The 26128-nt window shown below is 43.0% G+C and overlaps 1 protein-coding gene across 1 annotated transcript in view; it reads right to left on the bottom strand.

Moving 5' to 3' along the window:
* EVC (EvC ciliary complex subunit 1) overlaps positions 1-26128 on the bottom strand; it is a 561189-nt gene that overhangs the window by 498850 nt on the left and 36211 nt on the right. Inside the window, exon 2 of the mRNA XM_053700301.1 lies at positions 5895-6875. Coding sequence (XP_053556276.1) covers positions 5895-6875 — 981 coding nt within the window. The remainder of the gene's footprint in view (positions 1-5894; positions 6876-26128) is intronic.

Here is a 26128-nt window from a genome sequence, read left to right as displayed (position 1 = left end):
ACAGAGAAGGCACGATAATCTCCTGGTTAATGTTTTTGTTAGAAACAACTTTTGGAAGAAAACCAGGTTTAGTACGTAAAACCACCTTATCTGCATGGAACACCAGATAAGGAGGGGAACACTGCAGAGCAGATAATTCTGAAACTCTTCTAGCAGAAGAAATTGCAACTAAAAACAAAACTTTCCAAGATAATAACTTAATATCAATGGAATGTAAGGGTTCAAACGGAACCCCCTGAAGAACTGAAAGAACTAAATTGAGACTCCAAGGAGGAGTCAAAGGTTTGTAAACAGGCTTAATTCTAACCAAAGCCTGAACAAAGGCTTGAACATCTGGCACAGCTGCCAGCTTTTTGTGAAGTAACACCGACAAGGCAGAAATCTGTCCCTTCAGGGAACTTGCCGATAATCCTTTTTCCAATCCTTCTTGAAGGAAGGATAGAATCCTAGGAATCTTAACCTTGTCCCAAGGGAATCCTTTAGATTCACACCAACAGATATATTTTTTCCAAATTTTGTGGTAAATCTTTCTAGTTACAGGCTTTCTGGCCTGAACAAGAGTATTGATAACAGAATCTGAGAAACCTCGCTTCGATAAAATCAAGCGTTCAATCTCCAGGCAGTCAGCTGGAGTGAAACCAGATTCGGATGTTCGAACGGACCCTGAACAAGAAGGTCTCGTCTCAAAGGTAGCTTCCAAGGTGGAGCCGATGACATATTCACCAGATCTGCATACCAAGTCCTGCGTGGCCACGCAGGAGCTATCAAGATCACCGACGCCCTCTCCTGATTGATCCTGGCTACCAGCCTGGGAATGAGAGGAAACGGCGGGAACACATAAGCTAGTTTGAAGGTCCAAGGTGCTACTAGTGCATCACTAGAGCCGCCTTGGGATCCCTGGATCTGGACCCGTAACAGGGAACTTTGAAGTTCTGACGAGAGGCCATTAGATCCATGTCTGGAATGCCCCACAGCTGAGTGACTAGGGCAAAGATTTCCGGATGGAGTTCCCACTCCCCCGGATGCAATGTCTGACGACTCAGAAAATCCGCTTCCCAATTTTCCACTCCCGGGATGTGGATAGCAGACAGGTGGCAGGAGTGAGACTCCGCCCATAGAATAATCTTGGTCACTTCCTCCATCGCTAGGGAACTCCTTGTTCCCCCCTGATGGTTGATGTACGCAACAGTCGTCATGTTGTCTGATTGAAACCGTATGAACTTGGTCCTTGCTAGCTGAGGCCAAGCCTTGAGAGCATTGAATATCGCTCTCAGTTCCAGAATATTTATCGGTAGAAGAGATTCTTCCCGAGACCAAAGACCCTGAGCTTTCAGGGATCCCCAGACCGCGCCCCAGCCCGTCAGACTGGCGTCGGTCGTGACAATGACCCACTCTGGTCTGCGGAATGTCATCCCTTGTGACAGGTTGTCCAGGGACAGCCACCAACGGAGTGAGTCTCTGGTCCTCTGATTTACTTGTATCTTTGGAGACAAGTCTGTATAGTCCCCATTCCACTGACTGAGCATGCACAGTTGTAATGGTCTTAGATGAATGCGCGCAAAAGGAACTATGTCCATTGCCGCTACCATCAACCCGATCACTTCCATGCACTGAGCTACGGAAGGAAGAGGAACGGAATGAAGTATCCGACAAGAGTCCAGAAGCTTTGTTATTCTGGCCTCTGTTAGAAAAATCCTCATTTCTGAGGAGTCTATAATTGTTCCCAAGAAGGGAACCCTTGTTGACGGTGATAGAGAACTCTTTTCCACGTTCACTTTCCAGCCGTGAGATCTGAGAAAGGCCAGGACGATGTCCGTGTGAGCCTTTGCTCGAGGGAGGGACGACGCTTGAATCAGAATGTCGTCCAGGTAGGGTACTACTGCAATGCCCCTTGGTCTTAGCACCGCTAGAAGGGACCCTAGTACCTTTGTGAAAATCCTTGGAGCAGTGGCTAATCCGAAGGGAAGCGCCACAAACTGGTAATGTTTGTCCAGGAATGCAAACCTTAGGAACCGATGATGTTCCTTGTGGATAGGAATATGTAGATACGCATCCTTTAAATCCACCGTGGTCATGAATTGACCTTCCTGGATGGAAGGAAGGATAGTTCGAATGGTTTCCATCTTGAACGATGGGACCTTGAGAAATTTGTTTAAGATCTTGAGATCTAGGATTGGTCTGAACGTTCCCTCTTTTTTGGGAACTATGAACAGATTGGAGTAGAACCCCATCCCTTGTTCTCTTAATGGAACAGGATGAATCACTCCCATTTTTAACAGGTCTTCTACACAATGTAAGAACGCCTGTCTTTTTATGTGGTCTGAAGACAACTGAGACCTGTGGAACCTCCCCCTTGGGGGAAGTCCCTTGAATTCCAGAAGATAGCCCTGGGAGACTATTTCTAGCGCCCAAGGATCCAGAACATCTCTTGCCCAAGCCTGAGCGAAGAGAGAAAGTCTGCCCCCCACCAGATCCGGTCCCGGATCGGGGGCCAATATTTCATGCTGTCTTGGTAGCAGTGGCAGGTTTCTTGGCCTGCTTTCCCTTATTCCAGCCTTGCATTGGTCTCCAAGCTGGCTTGGCCTGAGAAGTATTACCCTCTTGCTTAGAGGACGTAGCACTTTGGGCTGGTCCGTTTTTACGAAAGGGACGAAAATTAGGTCTATTTTTTGCCTTGAAAGGCCGATCCTGAGGAAGGGCGTGGCCCTTACCCCCAGTGATATCAGAGATAATCTCTTTCAAGTCAGGACCAAACAGCGTTTTCCCCTTGAAAGGAATGTTTAGTAGCTTGTTCTTGGAAGACGCATCAGCCGACCAAGATTTCAACCAAAGCGCTCTGCGCGCCACAATAGCAAACCCAGAATTCTTAGCCGCTAACTTAGCCAATTGCAAAGAGGCGTCTAGAGTGAAAGAATTAGCCAATTTGAGAGCATTGATTCTGTCCATAATCTCCTCATAAGGAGGAGAGTCACTATCGAGCACCTTGATCAGTTCATCAAACCAGAAATATGCGGCTGTAGTGACAGGGACAATGCATGAAATGGGTTGTAGAAGGTAACCCTGCTGAACAAACATCTTTTTAAGCAAACCTTCTAATTTTTTATCCATAGGATCTTTGAAAGCACAACTATCCTCTATGGGAATAGTGGTGCGTTTGTTTAAAGTAGAAACCGCTCCCTCGACCTTAGGGACTGACTGCCATAAGTCCTTTCTGGGGTCGACCATAGGAAACAATTTTTTAAATATGGGGGGAGGGACGAAAGGAATACCGGGCCTTTCCCATTCTTTATTAACAATGTCCGCCACCCGCTTGGGTATAGGAAAAGCTTCTGGGAGCCCCGGCACCTCTAGGAACTTGTCCATTTTACATAGTTTCTCTGGGATGACCAAATTTTCACAATCATCCAGAGTGGATAATACCTCCTTAAGCAAAATGCGGAGATGTTCCAACTTAAATTTAAATGTAATCACATCAGATTCAGCCTGCTGAGAAATGTTCCCTAAATCAGTAATTTCTCCCTCAGACAAAACCTCCCTGGCCCCCTCAGATTGGGTTAGGGGCCCTTCAGAGATATTAATATCAGCGTCGTCATGCTCTTCAGTAACTAAAACAGAGCAGCCACGCTTACGCTGACAAGGGTTCATTTTGGCTAAAATGTTTTTGACAGAATTATCCATTACAGCCGTTAATTGTTGCATAGTAAGGAGTATTGGCGCGCTAGATGTACTAGGGGCCTCCTGAGTGGGCAAGACTCGTGTAGACGAAGGAGGGAATGATGCAGTACCATGCTTACTCCCCTCACTTGAGGAATCATCTTGGGCATCATTGTCATTATCACATAAATCACATTTATTTAAATGAATAGGAATTCTGGCTTCCCCACATTCAGAACACAGTCTATCTGGTAGTTCAGACATGTTAAACAGGCATAAACTTGATAAGAAAGTACAAAAAACGTTTTAAAATAAAACCGTTACTGTCACTTTAAATTTTAAACTGAACACACTTTATTACTGCAATTGCGAAAAAATATGAAGGAATTGTTCAAAATTCACCAAAATTTCACCACAGTGTCTTAAAGCCTTAAAAGTATTGCACACCAAATTTGGAAGCTTTAACCCTTAAAATAACGGAACCGGAGCCGTTTTTAACTTTAACCCCTTTACAGTCCCTGGTATCTGCTTTGCTGAGACCCAACCAAACCCAAAGGGGAATACGATACCAAATGACGCCTTCAGAAGTCTTTTATAAGTATCAGAGCTCCTCTCACATGCGACTGCATGCCATGCCTCTCAAAAACAAGTGCGCAACACCGGCGCGAAAATGAGACTCTGCCTATGCTTTGGGAAAGCCCCTAAAGAATAAGGTGTCTAAAACAGTGCCTGCCGATATTATTATATCAAAATACCCAGAATAAATGATTCCTCAAGGCTAAATATGAGTTAATAATCAATCGATTTAGCCCAGAAAAAGTCTACAGTCTAAATAAGCCCTTGTGAAGCCCTTATTTACAATCGTAATAAACATGGCTTACCGGATCCCATAGGGAAAATGACAGCTTCCAGCATTACATCGTCTTGTTAGAATGTGTCATACCTCAAGCAGCAAGGGACTGCACACTGTTCCCCCAACTGAAGTTAATTGCTCTCAACAGTCCTGTGTGGAACAGCCATGGATTTTAGTTACGGTTGCTAAAATCATTTTCCTCATACAAACAGAATTCTTCATCTCTTTTCTGTTTCTGAGTAAATAGTACGTACCAGCACTATTTGAAAATAACAAACTCTTGATTGAATAATGAAAAACTACAGTTAAACACTAAAAAACTCTAAGCCATCTCCGTGGAGATGTTGCCTGTACAACGGCAAAGAGAATGACTGGGGTAGGCGGAGCCTAGGAGGGATCATGTGACCAGCTTTGCTGGGCTCTTTGCCATTTCCTGTTGGGGAAGAGAATATCCCACAAGTAAGGATGACGCCGTGGACCGGACACACCTATGTTGGAGAAATACCCTTTTTCTGGTGTTTAGGGTGAAAGCTGCTGGCATGTAACAATGAATTTCTGTCGGTTGGTTTAGTGTACAACTTGGTACCAAACCTTAGGTTGCCCGAGTCATTCACCTTAAAAACATTGAGGTCTAAGAAATTCACACCCTCAAGACTGAATTCAAGCTTGAATCGTATAGGACTGACCATGAGGTTCAAATGTGACACCCACTCCCGCAATGATGGCTCGCCCCCTCGCCATACAAGGAACACATCATCGATATAGCGAGTGTAATAAATCACTTGCGAGTGTTCAAACGGCTTCATGAGTTCTTGCTCGTACCATGCCATATAGATGTTGGCGTAGGTGGGTGCCACATTTGACCCCATGGCCGTGCCAGCTTTCTGTAAATAATAACAATCCTCAAACTTAAAGTAGTTTTTCTCTAGACAGATCATTAACAGTTCACAAATGAATTCAATCGGGGGACCCACATAATACTCATTACCAGTCACCATGGATCTGACAGCCTCCACCCCCTCAATATGGGGGATGACAGTATAGAGGCTGTCAACATCCATGGTCACCAAAATGTCATCATATTGCAAATTAGAAAAACCAGATAATATCCTGAGTAGACTAGGGGAATCCTGTAGATAAGCCCTAGTATTTTTAACAACGGTCTGTAGGAAAGAGTCAATGTAGATGGCAAGGTTAGTCAAAACCGATCCTCGGGCAGAAACGATAGGTCTGCCCGGGGGGTTCACTAGCGTCTTGTGAACCTTAGGCAGTAGATAGAGCACAGGGACTATTGGGTGTTCAGTGATCAAAAATGTAGTTCTTTTTCATTAATAAATCCTGCTTCCAAACTGCATTGTAGAAAATTATCAATAGCAGCTTTATATACCTGTGTAGGATTCCCTTTAAGTTTTACGTATGTAGTTGTGTCAGACAGCTGTCTAAGGTCTTCTTGTCTATAATCTGTATAGTCAAGCACCACGATAGAACCACCCTTGTCCGCAGGGCGGACTATGACTGATCTATCATTACTTAACCCAATAAGAGCATCTCTTTCACCCTTGGTCAAATTAGGGTAGGGGGCTACATTTGAAGCTTCATTAACACTTTGTGTGAGTATTCTAGTGTAATTCCTGATGGAAGCATGAGTGTGGGGTGGTTCGTATGTAGATTTCTTTTTGAATGGTTCAGGAGAATATTCTTGTTCTCTAAAATGGTCTCTCAATTTTAATTGGCGCTGAAACCTGTGTACATCGACCATCCTCTCAAAAGTGTCTACATGTGGAGTTGGCACAAAGGATAGACCTCGATTAAGCAAATTTATTTCAGCCTCACTTAATGGTCTGCTGCTAAGATTAAACACTATATTTGTTTCTTCTTTGTTTGTTTCTGATTTTGATTTGTGGCCCCCCCCTCCGTGTCCTCCCTCTTTTTGATTTCTTTTGGTAGTACTGTGTATTGGTGGTTTCATATTGGACCTCGTGCTGACCCCTAAAAAAGAGGAAGAAGATTGTATCTGTTGTGTGTTCTCCCTTAGTGCCGGGACCTCAGAAGTGGTCTCAGTACCAGAGGAATCACCTCCACTGCTGTCAACAATGCTAAGGGTGTTCTTAGATCTAAGATTTCTACGTCGCCTGTATGGCAACTCATCTTTACCATACAGCCATTTGTATACCCGCCGTTCCCTGTAATCACTCTCCACATTGTTCAATTTTTTATTTTTGAAGGCTATCAAATCACTGCGGTATTTGCTCACCATGCCATCCAATTTACCCACCCACTCCTGACTGGTGTCATTTTCCAAGACGTGGAAGCTCTGCAGTTTGATGGCGTCCAATTCTATTTTGATCTTTATTTCTAATCTACTGACCTCCTCAATAACCAAAAGCTATATCGATGATGTGTTCCTTGTATGGCGAGGGGGCGAGCCATCATTGCGGGAGTGGGTGTCACATTTGAACCTCATGGTCAGTCCTATACGATTCAAGCTTGAATTCAGTCTTGAGGGTGTGAATTTCTTAGACCTCAATGTTTTTAAGGTGAATGACTCGGGCAACCTAAGGTTTGGTACCAAGTTGTACACTAAACCAACCGACAGAAATTCATTGTTACATGCCAGCAGCTTTCACCCTAAACACCAGAAAAAGGGTATTCTCACCTCCCAACTCACTAGAGCACTGAGAAACAATAGCGAGACACCCCTGCAGAAGATCCAAGTTAAGGAGATGGGTGAGAAATTGAAAAGGAGAGGCTATCCTATGAAAGAAATCTTGGACACCCAAAGGAAACTACTGGGGCCAGATATACAAACGGACACTGGTATTCGCAACAAGGACACATCAAAGCAACTCAACCTGATTACTACATTCACACCTGGATGTGAACGCATATCTAACGCTGCACGTCGCCACTGGCCTGTGGTTGGTATTGACCCCTCCTTACCATTTCAGAATATGACAGCACCTAGGTTGGTGTATCGGAGATCCAGGAATTTGAGGGACATTCTCGTTAAATCTGATCCTGTGAATCACTACAAAACAGAGTCCTGGTTGAAATCATCAAGAAAAGGATGCTTCCCCTGTGGGAGCTGCACCACATGCAACAGCATGCGTAAAGGAGACTCCTTTCAGCATCCCCATAAGAATCAGCGGTATAAAATAAATCATCGCTTGAGCTGCACAAGTACGCATGTGGTTTACATGCTCACCTGTCCGTGTGCCCTGGTGTACATTGGAAAGACAATCACCTCTTTTCGAGACCGGATGGCAAACCATCGTTTTGCGATCCGAGAAGCATTAAAAAATGGAGAATCAGACCAACCCGTGGCACGCCACTGTGCATTACTGAAACACCCGGTGTCCAGCATTAGATCTATGCTTATAGATCATATCCCACCTAACCCAAGGGGAGGGGATAGAGGCAAAACATTACTCCAACGTGAGAGCTGATGGATCTTTAAACTAGATACTCTGGCCCCAAAGGGACTTAACACCACCCTGGATTTTAGCCCTTTCTATTAAACACTATAGATCTTTAGTATCTATGTCTTCCAAGTATCGTAGTAGAGGGTGTCCGCTTATTTGACATATACATTCTACCATACTCCAAGTTGCCTGAAGTAGGTTAGGGCTCTACAATGTGTATTCATTTTAATAGTGGTTCTCTATGGGTGGACTAGGATGTCACTTAAATAGGATAACTCTGGGCTGCAGGTGTAGCAACATTTCCATATATGTGTATTTTTTACACTATTGGTCTAATAGTAGTATGCTAATAATGCGATATACACGCTTATTTGCCCGGCTAGTGCTGTCCTTAGTCCATGCATTCACTACCCTGTCAGTATTGTGTACCATGGTCCAAATGATTTTAAGTACTGCTGCCTCCTGCTAGGGAATACCCGGTGAGTCTGTGATCTCGCTGACTATTGTGTTCATTGGTTGCCGTTAGCAACATTTCTTCCAAACACTATACCTTTTTCCTGTCATGCGCACAGTAGCATCGGGTATTCCCCATTTCTCCACCGCCGGACGCTTAGACGTTGCTATGGCAACGCCGTGCCATGCGTCATCACGCTAGGCAAGATTAGCGTGTCAGCGTGACGTCAGTAGTGTACCTCCTGGAGTGCAATACGGAGGTTTGGCGGCAAATTCGAGAGTGATTGATAAGTATATATATATATGTTGTTTTTAATATGTATATAGAGATTGGTTCTGGGGTGTGGAGCTGCACTCTGGTTGTGTGCTATTGTGTATTTTTTTGACATTGACAAAGGCACAATGCAGTGCCGAAACGTTTGTCGGTTTTAACTTGATGCAATAAAGTATTTAAATTTTACAATAAAGTCCAGTGAGTGCCTGCTGTTTTGGATACTATATATATATATATATATATATATATATATATATATATATATATATATATATATATATTCTGACATTCAAGTTCACAAATAAACTGCCCGGATTTTAAGTATTTCCAATGTTAAACAGCTTTCAATCAGGGAAAGCATTTAAATTAGCTTTGTTATGGTTCAAAACTACCCTAATAAAGATACACCTTATGCCATATCCCATCTTGATAAAGTAAACATCTATTTTATTCTCAGGAATTTTATATATTTATTTAGATTTACAAAATTTGTATCTCTCTCTCTTTTCTAGTTTTTCAGAAATTGCAGTAATATTACTTCAGAAATACTGCAGCAGTTATTTTGTAAACTTTGTTTGTTTTAAAGACGATTTATTATTGTTATTTTTTGTACACACTGAAAACAGCAACCACCGGAGTTAGTGCTCGTAAAGACAGGGAATCTGCCTGTTCTCCCAATCACATATCATTGAAACAAATGTCCACAGCACTGTAGATTCTTGTATACCTTTATTATACCAACATAGAAAAAGTGACGTTTCGAGTCTACTGACTCTTATTCATGCATGGTGTACATTGGAAAGACAATCACCTCTTTTCGAGACCGGATGGCAAACCATCGTTTTGCGATCCGAGAAGCATTAAAAAATGGAGAATCAGACCAACCCGTGGCACGCCACTGTGCATTACTGAAACACCCGGTGTCCAGCATTAGATCTATGCTTATAGATCATATCCCACCTAACCCAAGGGGAGGGGATAGAGGCAAAACAGTAGACTCGAAAACGTCGCTTTTTCTATGTTGGTATAATAAAGGTATACAAGAATCTACAGTGCTGTGGACATTTGTTTCAATGATTGTTATTTTTTGTGCACTTTTTCTTTTTCCCATTTTGCCTTCACACTATTTGCTTTCACAAAATTTCTAAACATGCTCACAGCTCTTTCTGTATGAATAAAAACATTTCAAAGCAGAGCCTGCTATGAGGATACAGGGGGAATACACAAACTTTAAACTACAAACTAGGATTGAGGCAAAGAGAACTTTTCAGAGTGTCAACTTCACCTCTGACCTCTACTTTGTAGAGTACTAGTATTGAAAAACCGTAAGGTAGACCTGAAAGGTGAAGAATATACTGACACATTAAGTTTTAATAAGAAAGTGACATTAAAAAGAAGAAGTTGTGGCAGTGGTTAGGTGGGTCTATACAGAAATTAAATAAAAGCTGATTGAAGTGTAAACGTTTATATTAATATTGCATTTGAAAAGACTCTTAAATCTGAACAAATGACCATTGTGAATAAAGCATGTAAAAAAAACAAAAAAAAAAACAATCTAGGGTGTCTGATTATTACAGTAAATGATGACCATCGTCTTTTTAAAAAGAATGAATTCACTTAAAATTCACGCGCACACACAGTATTAATCTCTGTACAATAATTTATTTTTATTCCAAAGTCTCAGCAAAAAATAAAATTAGTTCCTAAAAAAATGAATAAAGAGTTCCTAAAGTGAGGGAGAGTGAGAGAATATTATAATCTACTGGAGATTTGCAGGAGTTAAATACAATTACATGCAAGCAATAACATTCATTAATTGTGCAATGCATTAGAGTAATTTATTTCTGACCTTTCATATCCATTTAAAGTGATGGTAAAAGCTAGCGTTTATCAGTGCAATAAACGGGACTTTCAATCATGAAGTAAAATACTTCATGCTGAAAGTTCCTTTATTTGCTAGCAGCGTTCGCCGCGCTGAGCGCCTCAGGCAGCCCACACCAGAATGCTATTTTTCCAGTGAGGTGATCTTAGCCTGAAACATGCTAGCTATCTAGAATAATGCCAAATGGCCCGCGCAGCTTTTGGCTAAGAGGTGGAAACATAACCTCATTGAAAAAATAGCGTTCTGCTGCAGGCGGCCTGAGGCGTTCGGCGCGGCATACGCTACAGACAAATACAGGAACTTTTATTATGAAGTATTGTGTTCAACTATTTTAGAATTGTATGTATTCATTCAGAATAAAAAGACATAACATATCTTTTGACATTTCCCAAATTAATGTACACTTTAAAAAAAGGGAAAAATAAACAAAAACAAAAAAACTCCTAACAACCACTATTTAGCAAAGCTCTTAAACCATGCACCTAACCTATGTCTATCTCAAAGAATCAATCACAGTTAAAGGCTGCATGCACAAAACAGTGTTTAAGGTTTTGGTGTTGACGTTAACAAAAGTGGCCTTTTTCCTATTCACTGCATAAATTAATAGGGAGGTTATTTATAGTAAATAAAATGCAGGTAAACATACAGAGAAATTAGTTTTCTTCAAAAAAAAGTTCTAGATCAGTTTTCTTCAAACTTTTTTTCCCCAGATCCAGTGCCATAATACCACATACCTTTGCGACCCTATTTTTATGCTTTGTCTGAGAAAATATATAGAGCAAGATAACTGCAATTTTTGGCAAAGTGACTAACTTTGTATGTACTTTATTCCTGATTGCAGTCAAACTTGAAGGTGTTGTAAAAGGTTAAATACAACCTCATACACCACACACCCTCATACAACAAACACACACACCACACACTCACTCTGTGCACTTATACAGCACACATACACCACACACTCTCATACAACATACACACCCCAGACAAACACACACCACACACACTCATACAGCGCACACACACCCCAAATAACACACACATTCAAACAGCACACATACCACACACTCTCATACAACAAACACACACACCACACTCCAAATAGCACACACATTCAAATAGCACACATACCACACACACACTCTTTCTCTCTCATCACACACACACACACCCCGTATAACACACTCTCAAACAACACACACATACCATGCACCCCAAATAACACATACAATCAAATAACACACTTAGCCCCCACACACTCATATAACACACCCACACACCCCATATAACACACATTCAAATAGCACACATACCACACACAGCACACACACCACACACATTACAATAGCACACATACCACACACACACATATAAAACGCACACCCACACTTATATAAACACACACACCAGACACAAGTTGCAACCCAGTAATGGGTCCCGACCCGTAGTTTGAAGAACCCTGTTCTAGATTATACTTAATTGGTTTTGCCCATAAAGTGATGGTAAACCATAGCATTTTTGAAACAGTAGGATTTACCAGTGCAACAAATAAAGGGGACTTTCAGTCATGAAGTATTAAATACTTCATCCCTAAAGTTCTTTTATTTGACTGTAGCGTTCGTGCACTGAGCGCATCAGGCCTCCCATGGCAGAACGCTTTTATGCCAGATAGCTAGCACGCTATTGGCTAAAATTAACTCACTGGCAAAATAGCGTTCTGTCATGGGCGGCCTGAGGAGTTCAGTGCAGCGAATGCTGCAGACAAATAAAGGAACTTTGAGCATGAAGCCCCCTTTATTTGTTGCACTTGTATTTAAAAAAACGCTAGGATTTACTATCACTTTAAGGGCAAAACAAAATTAAAGAAATCTAGAACAGTGATTTTTAACCTTTTTTTTGCCGTGGCACACCACCATCCCAAAATTTAAAAAAAAAAAAATCACACATTGTAGCCTAATACAGCATATATATATATATATATATATATATATATATATATATATATATATATATATATATATATATATATATATATATATATATACACACATACACACAAACACACACATACTGTATGTATTGTGCTGTTATGCCATGCCTCCTACAAACTACCCCTGCACTGGGAGTAAAAAACAAGCAAAGTTTAAAAAATGTCACACTGTTGTCAGTCTGCCGTGGCACACCTGAGGATCTCTCACGGAACACTAGTGTGCCACGGCACACTGGTTGAAAAACACTGATCAATAAAAATGATCAACAACAATTTTTGAAGAAACCTAATTTTTCTTAAAAACAAAAAAATCCTAACACTAAGCCCCAAATAGGTATTCACCGTTCCTGAAGTCCGGCGGAGGTCTTCTTCCAAGAGGCTCCATCATCTTCTATCTTCATCTGGAGCAAGGGGGCACGGAGCTGTGGATCCTCAGCGGCGGTCCTCACCGGTGGCGCAGAATGGAGGTGCGGAGCGGTCTTCCGATGCTTGGATCCTCAGCAGCGGTGGTCCTCGGCGGCGGTGGTCCCTCTTCATCCGATGTCCATTATACACTAAAGATTAAATGCAAGGTACCGCAATCAATTTGGGGTACCTTGCATTCCTATTGGCTGACATTTTTAAATCAGCCAATAGGATTAAAGTGTCAGGGTGCCAGGAATCAGACAAAACCAGAGCTGGAGCCAAAGCGAATAGTCAGACGAGCCGGAATCAGGAACAAGGAAAACAGCAGAGTCAGGAACAAACCATTGATCAGGAACCAGGAGGAACGTCAGGCAGCTAGGCAATACACAGGAGCTCTCACAAACAGGTCTGAGACAACGCAAAGGCAAAGCATACTGAACAGAGGCCCTTTAAATAATAAGTGATGACATCACAATTCTGAGACTGCATACTGTCTCACATGGATGATGCACACCAGTCTGGCCATAAAAGGAAGTGGAGGAAATGAGCAGCATCCCCCACAATGCACCATAGTCAGGAAGAGAGGCGAGTAAAATGGATGCCAGCAGCACATGGCAAACAAACAGGGAAAAATCCTGACAGTACCCCCCCTCAACAACCCCTCCCCCGCGGGAAGACAAAAGGCTTATTGGGGAAACGGGCATGGAAGGCACGGAGGAGGGCGGGAGCATGAACATCAGAGGAGGGAACCCAAGAACGCTCCTCCGGACCGTAGCCCCTCCAGTGAACCAAATACTGTACACGGCCACTGGACATACGAGAGTCAATAATGCTGCTGACCTCATACTCCTCATGGTTGTCAACAAAGATAGGACGGGGACGAGGCAACACAGTGGTAAACCGATTACAAACCAATGGTTTCAAGAGGGAGACATGAAAAACATTGGAGATGCACATAGCAGGAGGAAGGTCAAGAGCGTAGGCCACAGGATTAAACGGTCGGAGTATTCGAAAAGGACCAACATAACGGGGAGCCAATTTATTGGAAGGCACACGAAGGTTCAAGTTGCGGGAGGACAGCCAAACTCTCTCACCAACTTAGTAGGAAGGTGCAGGCAGACGCCTACGATCAGCCTGGAACTTTTGGCGCCACATAGAAAGATGAAGGCAACCCTGAATCTGCACCCACGTAGAACGGAGTTGCCGGAGATGCTCCTCCAAAGCCGGAATACCCTGAGACATGAATGAATCGGGCAACAAGGATGGTTGAAACCCAAAATTCGCCATGAACGGGGATAACTTGGAGGAAGCATTAATAGCACTATTATGAACAAACTCTGCCCAAGGTAACAGTTCAGACCAATTATTGTGGTGATCTGAGACATAGCAACGGAGGAACTGTTCCAGAGCTTGATTAGACCGTTCCGCAGCCCCATTGGATTGAGGGTGATATGCTGAGGAGAAGGAAAGCTGGATACCCATTTGAGCACAAAAGGATCGCCAAAATCTGGAGACAAACTGGCAACCCCGGTCTGACACTATCTCCTTGGGTAACCCATGTAAACGAAAGACCTCCCGGGCAACAATTGAAGCAAGCTCCTGAGCAGTAGGCAGCTTCATCAAGGGAATGCAATGTGACATTTTAGAAAAATGGTCAACCACCATAAGGATAACAGTATTGCCATTGGAAACAGGGAGCTCGACAATGAAGTCCATGGAAAGATGTGTACAAGGACGCTCACCATTAGCAATAGGTTGAAGAAGACCCACAGGAAGACGTTGAGGAGTCTTATTCTGTGCACAAACTGAGCAGGAGGCAACATAAGCAGCAACATCAGAACGAAGACCTGGCCACCAGAATTGTCGAGTGACAGACCAAATCATTTGGTTCTTGCCTGGGTGACCTGCGGCTTTAGGATAGTGGTAAGTGTGCAAACGTTTAGTTTGAAGATTCTCAGGAACAAAACACTTACCACTACGTTTCTCAGGAGGTGCATTGGTTTGTGCAGCCAGGATCTCCTCCCCCAAGGGAGAAGTCAAATTAGTACGTATGGTAGCCAAAATATGGTCAGGAGGTATAACAGGAGTAGGTACAAACTCCTCCTTGGACAGAGGCGAAAATTGTCGAGAGAGGGCATCAGCCCTAACATTCTTACTACCAGACAGGTAGGAGACCACATAATTAAACCGAGACAAAAATAGCGCCCATCTGGCCTGTCGGGGCGACAGACTTTTTGCTTCAGATAGATAAGTTAAATTCTTGTGGTTAGTAAGAATGATCACTGGCACGCTAGTACCCTCGAGAAGATGCCTCCATTCCTTGAGTGCCAAAATTATGGCCAGTAATTCCCTGTCGCCAATTTCATAATTGCACTCCGCTGGATACAATTTCTTAGAGAAGAAACCACACGGATGCAAGGAACCGTCAGGCATAGGACGTTGAGACGTTGAGCAGGATTTGCGGATGATCCCCCGCGACAGAGCATCGGCAACATACTCCTCCGTAGCACAATTCTCTGCAACAGACAGAGGGTACACCCGGCCCGAGGAGAAATTGCTCCGGGTTGCAGGTCTATGGCACAATCATAAGATCGGTGAGGAGGCAACGTACCAGCACGCACCTTGTCAAAAATGTCTAAGAACTCTCGGTACTCCTCTGGCAATTGAGATACCGAAGAAGTGCACAAGACTTTAACTGGTTTCCGAAGACAAGTGTAAATACATTGCGGGGGCCACGACAAAATTTCGGACCTGCGCCAATCGAGAATGGGATTGTGCTTTTGGAGGCAGGGATAAACCAGAACAACCAGAAAATGCGGAGAGTTTATCACCTGGAACTGGAGGGTTTCAAAATGGAGAGACCCAACACCCATGGACAACAGAGCAGTTTCGTGAGTAACAAGTGCGGGCTGAAGGGGCCTGCCATCAATGGCCTCAATAGCAAGCGGATCGGATCGAGGCAAAACGGGAATGGAGTGCTTTGATACAAAAACACTGTCAATGAAATAGCCCGCAGCACCGGAGTCAACAAGAGCCTGAGTGACTATGGAGGAGTCCACCCAGGAAAGGACGACCGTGACCAAAGGTTTCTCCTTAAGCGGTTCCGGGGACGAGGATAAACCACCCAAGGTCTGCCCCTGACAGGACCTTAGGTGTGAGCGTTTACCGGCCGTGTAGGACAAGACTTTAAAAGGTGGCCCTGTAACCCACAATAGAGGCAAAGCCCCTCCCTCCTCCTAAAGGCCCTCTAAGCCCCTCCCTCCTCCTAAAGGCCCTCTCCGCCGCGGACAGACACGTGAATCCCAACTGCATCGGCTCAGCAGTACCTGGTGACTCGGGACCAGGAGGCATGGGAGGAGAGGGAGGCATGGGTGGGAACGAACACGTAGGAGACAACGGAACAGGAGGCTTCCGCAAGCGCTCCTTGAAAGAGGGCCTCTCTCTGAGTCTGATGTCAATTTGGATAAAAAAAAAAAAAAAAAAGACAGCAATGCCTCGAGATCCTCTGGTAAATCTCTGGCAGCAACTTCATCTTTAATCGCATCAGAGAGCCCATGAAAGAAGGCGGCAACAAGGGCTTCATTGTTCCAACCTACGTCTGCGGCAAGCGTACAGAACTCAATAGCATACTGAGCACCAGATCTTGTACCTTGCTGAATGGACATGGAGTCGTTTAGCAGCAGAGGAGGAGCGAGTCGGAACATCAAATACCCTTCGAAAGGAGGCCACAAATTCAGGGTAATTTGAAATCACAGGCTTATTAGTATCCCACAAGGGATTAGCCCAGCCAAGAGCTGTGTCAGAGAGTAACGAGATGAGAAATCCCACCTTAGCTCTGTCAGAGGGAAACGCCTGAGGTAACATCTCAAAGTAAATGCCCACCTGGTTCAAAAACCCTCTGCACTGAATAGGATCACCTCCATATCGCTGAGGTAGAGGTGCAGAACCGGACATGCTCCTGGTAGGCATAGGTGCAGCAGCGGAAACAGGAGCAACCATAACTTGCGGGACACTTTGGTCCAAATGTGCAGTGCGAGTCAGCAGGGTTTGCAGGGCTAGTGCAAATTGATCCAAGCGGTGATCCTGTTCATCCATCCTGGAAATGATGGCAGGTAAAGGTGGATTATTAGCACCATCAGGATTCATGGCATTTGCGTAATGTCAGGGTGCCAGGAATCAGACCGAGATGAGAAGTGCAAAAATAATCACACCTTTATTAATAGCAAAAAATAATAAAAAGTCCACAAGTCAAATAACAAGAAAGGAGACAAAACCAGAGCTGGTAGTCAGACAAGCCGAGTCAGGAGCCAAAGCGAATAGTCAGACGAGCCGGAATCAGGAACAAGGAAAACAGCAGAGTCAGGAACAAACCAGGGATCAGGAACCAGGAGGAACGTCAGGCAGCTAGGTAATACACAGGAGCTCTCACAAACAGGTCTGAGACAACGCAAAGGCAAAGCATACTGAACAGAGGCCCTTTAAATAATAAGTGATGACATCACAATTCTGAGACTGCACCCTGTCTCACGTGGATGATGCACACCAGTCTAGCCATAAAAGGAAGTGGAGGAAATGAGCAGCATCCCCCACAATGAACCATAGTCAGGAAGAGAGGTGAGTAAAATGGCTGCCAGCAGCACATGGCAAACAAACAGGGAAAAACCCTGACATAAAGCTACTGAAATCCTATTTGCTGATCAAATCAGCCAATAAGATTTCAGTAACTCTCATCCTATTGGCTGATTTCAAAATTTCAGCCAATAGGAATGCAAGGTACCCCAATAAATATGGGGTATCTTGCATTTAATCTTCAGTGTACGACGGACAATCGCATGAAGAGGAGCCTCCACGCCGCTGAGGATCCACGCATCGGGGAAGTCAGCTCCGCTCCGGATGAAGATAGAAGATGATGGAGCAACCTGGACGACCTTCTTCGTCTGACTTCAGGAACGGTGAGTACCTATTTGGGGCTTAGCGTTAGGATTTTTTTTTATTTTTGGATTTTTTTTTATTTTTAAGATTAGGGATTTAATGGGCTGGTTGCCATTTTAAGGGCAGTAAAAGAGCTGAATGCCCATACAAATGCCCCTTTAGGGGCAATGGGTACTTTAGTTTTTTTTAGTGTTAGTTTTTTTTTATTTTGTGGGGTTTGGTGGGTGGGGGGGGGTTACTGTTAGGGGGGATTTAGTAATTTTTAAATGTAAAAGAGCGGATAACCTTAGGGCAATGCCCTACAAAAGGCCCTTTTAAAGGGCTATTGGTAGTTTAGTTTAGGGGGTGTTTTTATTTTGGGGGGGAGCTTTTTATTTTTTTTCTGTCATTTTAGATTATTTTTTTGTAATTTAATGTTAGGTTTTAATTTAAACGTAACTTAGTATTGGGGTAATTTTAGGGGGTGTTAGGTTAGGGGGCTTAGTAATTAAATTAGTTATTTGCGTTGGAGTTGGTGGTTTAGGAGTTAATAGGTTCAGTAGGTCTATTGCGATGTTGGGGGTTGGTGGTTTAGGGGTTATGGGTTAATATGGGTTAATTAGGTTTATTGTGATGTGAGGGGTTGTCCGTTAAGGGGTTAATATATTTTAATTATGTTATTTGCGGATTGGGAGTTACTTTATTATTTTGTGATGTTTGGTAATACTTCGTGCGGTTACGTGTTTTTTATCTATTTCTTGCGTGCGGTTACGTGTGGGTGGTTGCGTGTTTTTTTAAAAGTGAATGTAAATTTAGATGATAAAGTGCCCGGTTTTTAAAAATCCGATTAAAAACAGAGGCACTTTAATTCATCAAAATTTACATTTTACTCGTGTTGTGAAAATACTTACCTTTTAATCTTGACAGCCGCTGCATCGCTTCCCCTGCACGTCGCAAAGCCTCTTCCGGGCTCTAAAATGAGGAATTCGGATTCCTCCAATCACGGTGTTGAATCAGACACTGATTTCCCCCAGGGGGAAGCCATGATTGGAGGATGACCGATACGTAATTTCTGACGTATGAAGAGGCTTGCGACGACCGGGGGAATCGCTGGAGTGGCTGTCAAGATTAAAAGGTAAGTATTTTCACAACAAAATTGAAATGAAAATTTTGATGAATTAAAATGCCCCTGTTTTTAATCGGATTTTAAAAATCTAAATTTACATTTACTTTAAGACTTTGTCAACGCTGCATCCAGGAGGATTCGAAAATAGCAGGGTGGTGAAAACCTGCATACAGGTGCAAAATTCTTTTGGCAACCCGCGCAGCCAACATTCCTTTGAGGATGCGTGCGCAACTGGCGACGGATGAGTTAGAAACGCGATTATAGTATAGATTTTGCTTTGTTCACATAGTATTCTTAATTGAAAGCTAAACCTAGGTGGTTCATATGCCAATTTCTTAGACCTTAAAGGCCGCCTCTTATCTAAATGCATTTTGACAGTTTTTCACCACTAGAGTGTGTTAATTCATGTGTTTCATATAGATATCTGTGCTCACACACCTGGAGTTACCTAGGAGTCAGCACTGATTGGCTAAAATGCAAGTCTGTCAAAAGAACTGAAATAAGGGGGCAGTTTGCAGAGGCTTAGATACAAGGTAATCACAGAGGTAAAAAGTGTATTAATATAACTGTTGGTTTTGCAATGGGATGCGTAATAAAGGGATTATTTATCTTTCAAAACAATAAAAATGCTGGTGTAGACTGTCCCTTTAACTAATGTAATGAATAGAACAAATGTTTGCCTTGTGGGTTACGGCACCGCTGGCAACACATACTGTATATGAAAGTGTTTACCTTAGTTCAGCAATAAGTAAACTATAAAACAATGTGTAACTGAAATAGGAGGAATGAAAGAAACACAAAACAATACTTGTAGCAAGACTAGTGCTCATACACTAGCCTCAGGGCAAGTTTTATCATCCATATAGCTTCAATGACATATTAGTGAAGAACGTGTTTGAAGCATTTGTGGCAACCAAGGTTACAATATTGCTGAAATTTTATTTCTAAATAAGTTGCTGTCAGATCTACAGATATTGCAAGTTCAGCTGTAACACAAATGAATCACTGGTTTAAAGGGACACTGAACCCAATTTTTTTCTTTTGTGATTCAGATAGAGCATGACATTTTAAGCAACTTTCTAATTTACTCCTATATATCAAATTCCCTTCATTCTCTTGGTATCTTTATTTGAAATGCAAGAATGTAAGTTTAGATGCCGGCCCATTTTTGGTGAACAACCTGGGTTATCCTTGCTGATTGGTGGATAAATTCATCCACCAATAAAAAAAGTGCTTTACAGAGGTCTGAACCAAAAAAAAAAAAAAGCGTAGATGCCTTCTTTTCAAATAAAGTTAGCAAGAGAATGAAGAAAAATTGATAATAGGAGTAAATTAGAAAGTTGCTTAAAATTGCATGCTCTATCTGAATCATAAAAGACAAAATTTGGGTTCAGTGTCCCTTTAAACTATGAAAACATTGTAATTGTTTGTGTATGTTTCTCAGCACTTTTTATTATATTTTAAATATGTGTTTAACCCCTTTGAGGAGATAGAGAGAATACATCTCTCTCTCTCTCTCTCTCTCTCTCTCTCTCTCTCTATTTATCTCTCTCTCTCTATATATGTATATAGATATAGAGATAGTATCACACACATATAGTATCACACACATATAGTATCACACACACACATATATATATATATATATATATATATATATATATATATATATATATATATATATATATATATACATACATATATACATATACACACATATATACATATACACACACACACACACATATACAGTATCTATATCTCTCAATACAGGCATAGCGCTTTACGGCTCTTCACTTTACAGACACTCGAGAGTACGGATGTACCTGTGCAGTCTCACATATGGTTCTACATGGCTAGGAAGTCTCTATGGCCAGGAAGAGGCAGGGTTACTGCCCGCTGCCGACATTACTGTACTATATACACAATACAGTGTGCACTCTTCTTTCTGTCGGTAACTGAAAGACGGACCTTCCTAATCGCGAGTAGTACTGTGTACTGTATAGTATCGTGTTCAGTAATAATGGCAGATAAAAAAAGAAAAGTCATAAATCTATCACCTTGTATATGAAGCTTACAATTATTAAATTGTATGATGAAGGCATAATTCAAGCTGAAATAGGTCGAAGGCTATTTTTCACTCGGACTACAGTTAACAGTCATGAAGAACAGAGAAAAAAAAATTGTTGCAGAGGTTAGGAGTGCCCATTAACACAACAACAATTCAAAAAAGGGAAAGGATTGTTGCAGACATGGAGAGATTCTTAATATTTTGTATAGAAAATCAGACTACACACCATGTTACTGTAAACGAGGCAATTATACAAAATTTGAAAAAGCAGGAATGTAAGCTTTCGAGCAGGCTCATTTTTGTTTCAGCACCCTGGGTAGCAGTTGCCGATTGGTGGCTACATGTACCCACTAATCAGCAAGCACTAGCCAGGTGCTAAACCAAAGATTGGAGTAAATTAGAAAGTTGCTTAAAATTGCATGCAGATTTTTAATGTGGATGAGACTGGGATTTCCTTCTTAATATAAGAAGAGTCCACAGCTTCATTCCTTACTTGTGAGAATACAGAACCTGGCCACCAGGAGGAGGCAAACACAACCCAGTCAAAGGCTTAAATACCTCCTTCACTTCCCTCATATCCCAGTCATTCTTTGGCTATCGTCACAGGAGGTTGTATCAGAAGATACAGAGTAGTTCCTTATAAAGGGTATCTACCCTTTGAAATGGGACTGGAGTTTTAAGTAGTCTTGTCAGCCTCTCAGTGAGAGCATTGACGAGTTAGGGTCTGGAGATGCAGGGAGAGTCTTTCTGCGAAACCATCCAGACTCGTATTAACAGCTCCTAAGCAATCAGTGTTGACGAGTTTCACTGCCTGCTTTCATCACTCAAGTCCATGTCACACTTGAGAGGCTGTGTTTCTGTTCCACAGCATATATTCCGGTAAGATCGTTTAATTTTTTTATACATGGCCCCAGCCATTGGGGGTATAAGGTGACTTTTTTATATTTTATATAACGTTCGTTATTGTTATATTAGGACATAGCCCATAGCTTTGGAGGACTCTGACGTTTTAGAGGGTACTCCCTCTATACCTAAGACTAATGCCGGTTTTTATATCGTGAGGATGCCGCAGTTGCGGGAGCTGCTACCTACTCATGTGACTCCTTATAGGAGTTGATCAAGGTGCAAGGTCCCCTCGATATTATTCTTGATAGAATTAAGGCTTTAAGGGTCGCTAATTCTTTTATTTGTGATGCAAATTTGTTTAAATGCTAAAATTGCTGTGTTTCTGGCCAGACCCGCCGGGCTCTGTGGCTGAAGTCCTGGTCTGCGGACTTGACTTCCAAGTCCAGACTCCTTTCCCTTTCAAGGGTAAGATTTTGTTTGGTCCAGGCCTGGACTCCATTATTTCCACGGTTACAGGGGTCAAGGGTGCCTTTCTACCGCAAGATAAAAAGAACAGATCTAAGGGACAATCTAATAATTTTACTTCTGATAAATCCCAGCGCCAGCAATACTCCGCTAAGGCTTAGCAACCTAAGACTTGGAAGCCGGCTCAGTCCTGGAATAAGTCCAAGCAGAGCAAGAAGCCCGCTGAGATTAAATCAGCATGAAGGGGTCGCCTCCGGTCCGTATATGGATCAGGAAAGGGGGCAGACTTTCGCTCTTCTCAGAAGCTTGGTTCAGGGATGTGCAGGATCCTTGGGTCCTGGAGGTCATTGCTCAGGGTTACAGAATTGGGTTTAAGTCTCTTCTACCCAAGGGCAGATTCCTTCTCTTAAATCTGTCATCAAAGCCAGAGAAGAGGGATGCCTTTCTGGGGTGCGTTCGGGATCTGTCCTCCTTAGGAGTCATTGTCCCAGTTCCCACAGAGGAACAAGGATTGGGATACTACTCAAACCTTTTCTTGGTCCCAAAGAAGGAGGGAACTTTCCGCCCGATTCTGGACCTAAATGGCTTAAACAAGTTTCTGAACGTCCCCTCATTCAAGATGGAGACGATAAGGTCTATTCTTCCCTTAGTCCAGAAGGGACAGTTCATGACCACTATAGATCTGAAGGATGCTTACCTTCATGTCCCAATCCACATGGAACACTTTCAGTTCCTAAGGTTTGCCTTCCTGGACCAGCACTTCATTTATTGCTTTACCGTTTGGCCTAGCTACTGCTCCAAGAATTTTCACAAAGGTTCTAGGGTCTCTCTTAGCAATGACCAGAACCCAAGGCCATGACAAGAACCCAAGGCATTGCAGTAGCACCTTACTTGGACTGTCACTTACTGGGTCTTGTCTCTTGTCAATAAGTGACCCTAAGTTCAATAGAGGCTGGGGTATCCTCACATTTATCATAGGCTTAATAGGGTTTCATAGCGCAGTAACCAATTCACCTTTTTGCACTATTGTGGGTTACAGGGCCACCTTTTAAAGTCTTGTCCTACACGGTCGGGAAACGCTCGCACTTAAGGTCCTGTAGGGGGCAGACCTTGGGTGGTTTATCTTCGTCCCCGGAACCACTAAAGGAGAAACCTTTGGTCATGGTTGTCCTTTCCTGGGTGGACTCCTCCATAGTCACCAAAGCTCTTGTTGACTCCAGTGCAGCAGGCTATTTCATTGACAGTGCTTTTGTATCAAAGCACTCCATTCCTGTATTGCCTCGGTCCGTTTCACTTGCTATTGAGGCCATTGATGGCAGACCCCTTCAGCCCGCACTCGTTACTCACGAAACCGCTCTGTTATCCATGGCTGTAGGGGCTCTCCATTTTGAAACCCTCCAGTACCAGGTGATTAACTCTCCGCATTTTACGGTTGTTTTGGGTTATCCCTGGCTCCAAAAGCACAATCCCAGTCTTGACTGGCGCAGGTCTGAAATTTTGTCATGGTCTCCGCAATGTATTTCCACTTGTCTTCGGAAACCAGTCAAAGTCTTGTGCACTTCTTCGGTATCTCAATTGCCAGAGGAGTACCGAGAGTTCCTAGACTTTTTTGACAAGGTTCGTGCCGGTACGTTGCCTCCTTACCGGTCTTACGATTGTGCCATAGACCTGCAACCCGGAGCCATTCCTCTTCAAGGCCGGGTTTACCCTCTGTCTGTTGCTGAGAACTGTGCTATGGAGGAGTATGTTGCCGATGCCCTGTCGCGGGGATTATCCGCAAATCTTGCAGGAGCTGGCTTCTTCTTTGTGAAGAAAAAGGGTGGCGAGTTAAGACCTTGCATCGATTATAGGGGTCTTAATCGTCTTACCATTAAGAATGCTTACCCTATTCCGCTCATTACAGAACTCTTAGACTGCCTCAAGGGAGTTACAGTCTTTTCTAAACTTGATTTGAGAGGAGCGTGCAATCTTGTTAGGATTAAAGAGGGCCACAAATGGAAAACAGCATTTAACACCAGTAGCAGGCATTATGGATATCTTGTTATGCCCTTTGGCCTATGTAATACTCCTGCTGTTTTTCAGGAATTTATTAATGATGTCCTACAAGATATGTTGCAACAGTGTGTTGTGGTGTACTTAGACGACATCCTCATACACTCACCCACACTTAAGGATCATCGTTCTGATTTCACATGGGTACATCAGAGACTACGTGAGAATGGCCTGTTTTGTAAACTCGAGAAATGTGAATTCACCTGAGGAAGCGGTCAAGGTAGACCGGGAAACGCGTTGTGATATATGTTTATGAAATAAACATTTGTTTTTAACCAGATCTGATCACGGCTGAGTGATATATGTTTTAGGAATCGTTATTTTAACAAACACTTGAAATCCGATCATAGCTACCAGCCCACCTGGTTTGGGCATCTCTCACATTACACAGCGAGAGAAAGGAGCAGGTGATAGGGTTCAAGCTGCAAATTGCTGCAGACCGTACACAGTACTAGGAGCTCACTTTGAGGACGAGAGACCAGCTACCTGGACAGCTGTTAATGCTCCAGAAAGTCGTTGTAGCACTTCTCAAGTGCTTTACTTCTCGTAAGTACCATTTATGTGTGGGGAGTGAACAACTTTCAATACAGATTCACACTATGTTGGCGCCTTCTTCTTTATTGTATCCCTCAGACTCAAGTAACCTTCCTAGGTTAAGTGATCTCCGCTGCAGGGTTCTCCATGGATCCTGACAAGTTGTCTGAAGTTCTGCAGTGGCCCCACCCAGTTGGTCTTCGCTCTAGTCAACATTTTTTGGGGTTCGCCAATTACTATGCAAAGTGTATTAAAAACTTTTCTTCCTTGGTCAAACCTATCACAGACATGTAAGAAAGAAAATGATCCACTCCATTGGTCACCTACTGCCATTAAGGCCTTTGATAGTCTTAAGACTGCCTTTGCTGCTGCTCCAGTACTGGCTCATCCTAACCCTGTCCTGCATTTCGTTCTTGAGGTCGATGTGTCCGAGACTGGAGTAGGTGCTCTCTTGTCTCAACGTCCTAAGCCTGACGATTCCTTGCATCCGTGCGGTTTCTTCTCTAAGAAATTGTCTCCAGCGGAGTGCAATTATGAAATTGGCGACAGGGAATTAATGGCCATAATTTTGGCACTCAAGGAATGGAGGCATCTTCTTGAGGGTACTAGCGTACCAGTGATCATTCTTACTGACCACAAGTATTTAACTTATCTATCCGAAGCAAAACGTATGTCGTCCCGACAGGCCAGATGGGCGCTATTTTTGTCTCGGTTTAATTATGTGGTCTCCTACCTGCCTGGTAGTAAGAATGCTAGGGCTGATGTCCTCTCTCAACAATTTTCGCCTCTGTCCAAGGAGGAGTCTCTACCTACTCCAGTTATACCTCCTGACCATATTTTGGCTACCATACGTACTATTTTGACTTCTCCCTTGGGGGAGGAGATCCTGGCTGCACAAACCAATGCACCTCCTGAGAAACCTAGTAGTAAGTGCTTTGTTCCTAAGAATCTTCAAACTAAACTTTTGCACACTTACCACTATCCTAAAGCCGCAGGTCACCCAGGCAAGAAACAAATGATTTGGTCTGTCACTCGACAATTCTGGTGGCCAGGTCTTCGTTTTGATGTTGCTGCGTATGTTGCCTCCTGCTCAGTTTGTGCACAGAATAAGACCCCTCGACATCGTCCCGTGGGTCTTCTTCAACCTATTGTTAATGGTGAGCATCCTTGGACACATCTTTCCATAGATT

This window comes from Bombina bombina, chromosome 2 (genome assembly GCF_027579735.1).
Source record: "Bombina bombina isolate aBomBom1 chromosome 2, aBomBom1.pri, whole genome shotgun sequence".
NCBI lineage: Eukaryota > Metazoa > Chordata > Amphibia > Anura > Bombinatoridae > Bombina > Bombina bombina.
The sequence above is the reverse complement of the archived record's forward strand: the minus strand, read 5'-3'. Positions and strand labels throughout refer to the sequence as shown.